Source organism: Crocodylus porosus, unplaced genomic scaffold (genome assembly GCF_001723895.1).
Source record: "Crocodylus porosus isolate Cpor-Errol unplaced genomic scaffold, CroPor_comp1, whole genome shotgun sequence".
Lineage (NCBI taxonomy): Eukaryota > Metazoa > Chordata > Crocodylia > Crocodylidae > Crocodylus > Crocodylus porosus.
Window position 1 is genome coordinate 25,921,631 of NW_017728915.1, and position 3,617 is coordinate 25,925,247.

Below are 3,617 nucleotides of genomic sequence, written 5' to 3' on the forward strand. Positions count from 1 at the left end.
TGCACCCATAAGCCCTGATATTACGGAGGTCAAAGAGGCTACTGTAATCCATACATAAATATAATGATAACAACTAAGAATAAATATGGTAAAATTACATGAGGAATTGTATTGTAAATGGTCCAGTTATTGTTCTGATTTATCAGTTAATTCTTTCCAGCTTCACTAAACGGTTGGACCTACAAAAATCAAAGGGGATAAAATAGCCTTATGACCTCAATCATTCCTTTTCAGATTCAAGCACAAATCCAGTTGCAGATGAGAAACAAGCATGGTTGTCTTGCCACCGTGAAACTTTTAGTCATGCTAAGGGTAAGTGAATTCCCACTGACTGAATCCAAGGCCATCTCACTTTCTGTAAAAAGGCAACTCTCATAACCCAGCGCCAAGTACCTCAGAGCCTAGAATTAGCACATCCCACAGTGCTGAAATGCCTGGTTTATGCTCCAGGGTCCACGTAAAGAAGTCTCCAAGAGCCCTCACAAAAGTTACCAAAGAGCCACGTGACTGTTTCCAACACATGAACTGAAAATGCATGCCTGGACTTGACTCTCTCATGCAGGCATCAATAACATTTTTACATTCTCTGGAGGTTTTTTAAAAGTATAAATTGCAAAACCATAAATTGCAGTAATAAGTTGGGTCTTTGTTGTAGGGTTTGTGTATCACTTCACACACACATTCATATTATTGTATTTTATGTTTAGTTGACTATTTTCCTGCTTTCCCTGAAGCATTGTTTCTCTGATGTTTTTGTTATATATTTATATTATCTCCTGTTGCTGTGACAAGCCTACTCATGTTGTCTCTCCTAGAGATGACTCCACCTTGTAGTCACACCAGAAAAATATGTAGGATTCTCATCAGTGTTAGAATACATCTGATTTCCTTTTTGTTGCTCTTTAATTTAAAATGTTGTTTTCAATCACTTGCTAAGTCACATGTGGTATTAGCAGCATCACCTGTACCTCAGCCCCCAGTTCTTCACTGAATGCATGCATGTAGTATGTGTTTGTTGCAGGGATCTCAACTTTTTAGCTTAAAGGCACGCCTCATTAGGCTCCAGGAAAATACCTCACTCATTTTTTTGGCTGCAGAAAAATAACAGGAAATACATTGCTTTTGTATTGCAATGAACTCAGAGAGACCACAATGGGTCAGAATGTTTTTAACATTATGGATTCCTGTTTGAAATCTCTGAGTTTATATTGTATGATGTTTGCACACCTAACAGTGATAACACTGCTTGAATGGATCTCAAAGCTGGGCTGCCTGCCATGGCACCCTAGTTGAGAATAACTGGTTTATTGTGTTCATGGGGTGATGCCTTCCTCCACCAGGAAATTGTCAGAAAAGGAGAAAACAAATCTCACCTGCCACCTTTTGTGGTTTGACCATCAATGTAAGAAAGTAACTCAAAAGCACTGGTTAAAGAGGTTCATAAACCCTCTCAAAACCACTTAAGTGACAACTTTCTGGTAGCATCAAGTTAAGAAGGAACATTCAACTTCTTATCAGCTAGCTGAAGATGAGCTTTTACTGAGTGTGAGATGCATTTCATTGTGCCTAGAAGCAGCTTAATCAAGATACTTTGGTAGATCCCAGCTTATCCCAGTTAAGTAATATCCCATTGAAACAAAGTTTATGTAAACTTATGTGGAATAATAACTATACTTTGGCAATTCAGTTCACATAACTGAAACATTTGCATCATTTCACCATCGCCTCCATTATCTAAACTGACAAGGCCATTTCTTGCTCGCTGTTTTGTGAAACAGGCTGAGAGCATTTGCTGTGAGCACTTGGTGACCTTTAGCTGCCATATTAACACTTTCAGTTGTAATCAACAGGCTGAGCCAAACATAATCCCAAGAATATGGTTTGAGCAATTATAATTAACTCGGCAAAGTGGCAGGATATTCATTCAGCCCAACAGGAAAAATATCAGTTCCTTGAGGTTTGTTCCATTTAATGAATTGTCATTCTTATTTGTCTTGCAATGTAAGTGGTTTCCACTGTCTAATAGGTTAAAACAGAAAAACTGCATGTTGTACTGGTCAAACCATCCCACAGCCTCCTCTGTGAATTGCTTCCTTCCTCCTCAGTCTCATTTGTCCATCACTTGTTTCATTTGTCCCAGCCCTCTCTCTGCCTCTATATCGTCTGCACTAGCCTCAGTCCTGAAAACTGATCTGCATGAGCAAGTCCTTGCACTGTCACGGTGCCTCATGATAACAGCCAATATAGTTGTTCACATTAATCAGCTTCCAGGATGATGGCATCACGCTGCAATTTCCTAGGGACAGAAATCAGCCTTGCTCTGTCTGTAAAGAACCAGGCACATTGAAGGCTAATGTAAATAATAACTCTTAAGTGATACTCAGGTGAGCTATTCAGCATATAAATGCAGATGTCTAGGTAGTTGTGGCTATTATCCGGTTATGGTATAGTGACTGCAGCATTCAGGACATGGGTGACGAAATTCCCTAGCCCTTCTAGATGCTTGCTAACCAATATGTTGATAAGCCCAACACTCCTCTGAAGACATCAATGATCTGTGCATGGTGCCCCAGTGTAATAATACTTTGCTATTAAATGACTTCCAAGAGCCACATTTAAGCTACTTGAGAGCAGCATGTGGCTTCTGAGCCACAGTTTGCCCATCTTTGAGTTAAGACAGGCTCAGTCATGCTGGTTTGCTCAGGTGAAACAGAGTAATTTTAAGTCATTTATGTTTTGCCGTATATTGGTCCAGTTCTAGTACACTCTCATTATAGACATGTGCAAGTACATGCACATATGCTTTGAGTCAGGGGCATCTTTTTGTTCTGTATTTGTACAGTGTTTATACAGCGGTTTACATACCTGGTCCAAGTGACTATGGCTCCTAGGTACTACAGTATCAATAAATAATAACAAAAATGTTCTAAATTCCTAAGTGAATAGGAAAACACAAGCCATATTTTCAATCCTACCTAGTAAAGTGAAATCTAAGAAACCGCAGGATAAATGTGTTTCAAAAGAACAACGCACCACGCAAGTATGGCAAAAGGCTGTGAATGAAAGAGAGTGCAATACTAACGCACATTTGCCAATATGACAGATCCCAATAAAGGGAACAATTACACTTGTACGGGGACAGAAACCTGAAGGAGCTTTATGTGCAGGACTTAGTTAATCTCCCACTGCTTTAAAAAAAACTGTTCAGATTCTGTCAAGATTTACCATATATAACACACCCGCATGTAAAACATGCTTCCAACCACATCCTTCTTTTAAAAAGCAGGTCTCACTATTTGTGTTTCAAGCCCAGGTTTCAAAATTAACTGCGGGGCTGGTTCATTTTCCCCCATGCTCAGACTGGTTTGGGGGTTTTGCCTTCCTCTGTAACTGGGTCATGGCCTTGTAACTGGGATTTCCTGAGGTAATCTACTTGGGATTTCGTGAGGGCAAATGAACAACCTTAGACAGAAGCAGGACTGTGGCTGCCTGGTTCTCCTGCTGGCCTCATGGCAGGTTAGCGTGTGACGCCTTGTGTCCAGCTTGAGCTTGGTCTTTATGGCATGGGATGGTTTGGAGAGGGACAGGATAGGATATTTGGATAGGAAAAGGGTAGG

At 40.3% G+C, this 3,617-nt stretch overlaps 1 protein-coding gene across 1 annotated transcript in view; it reads left to right on the forward strand.

The window, feature by feature from the left end:
* Positions 1-3,096: 3,096 nt before the first annotated feature.
* RRAD (RRAD, Ras related glycolysis inhibitor and calcium channel regulator) overlaps positions 3,097-3,617 on the forward strand; it is a 6,545-nt gene continuing 6,024 nt past the window's right edge. Inside the window, exon 1 of the mRNA XM_019535433.1 lies at positions 3,097-3,130. Coding sequence (XP_019390978.1) covers positions 3,097-3,130 — 34 coding nt within the window. The remainder of the gene's footprint in view (positions 3,131-3,617) is intronic.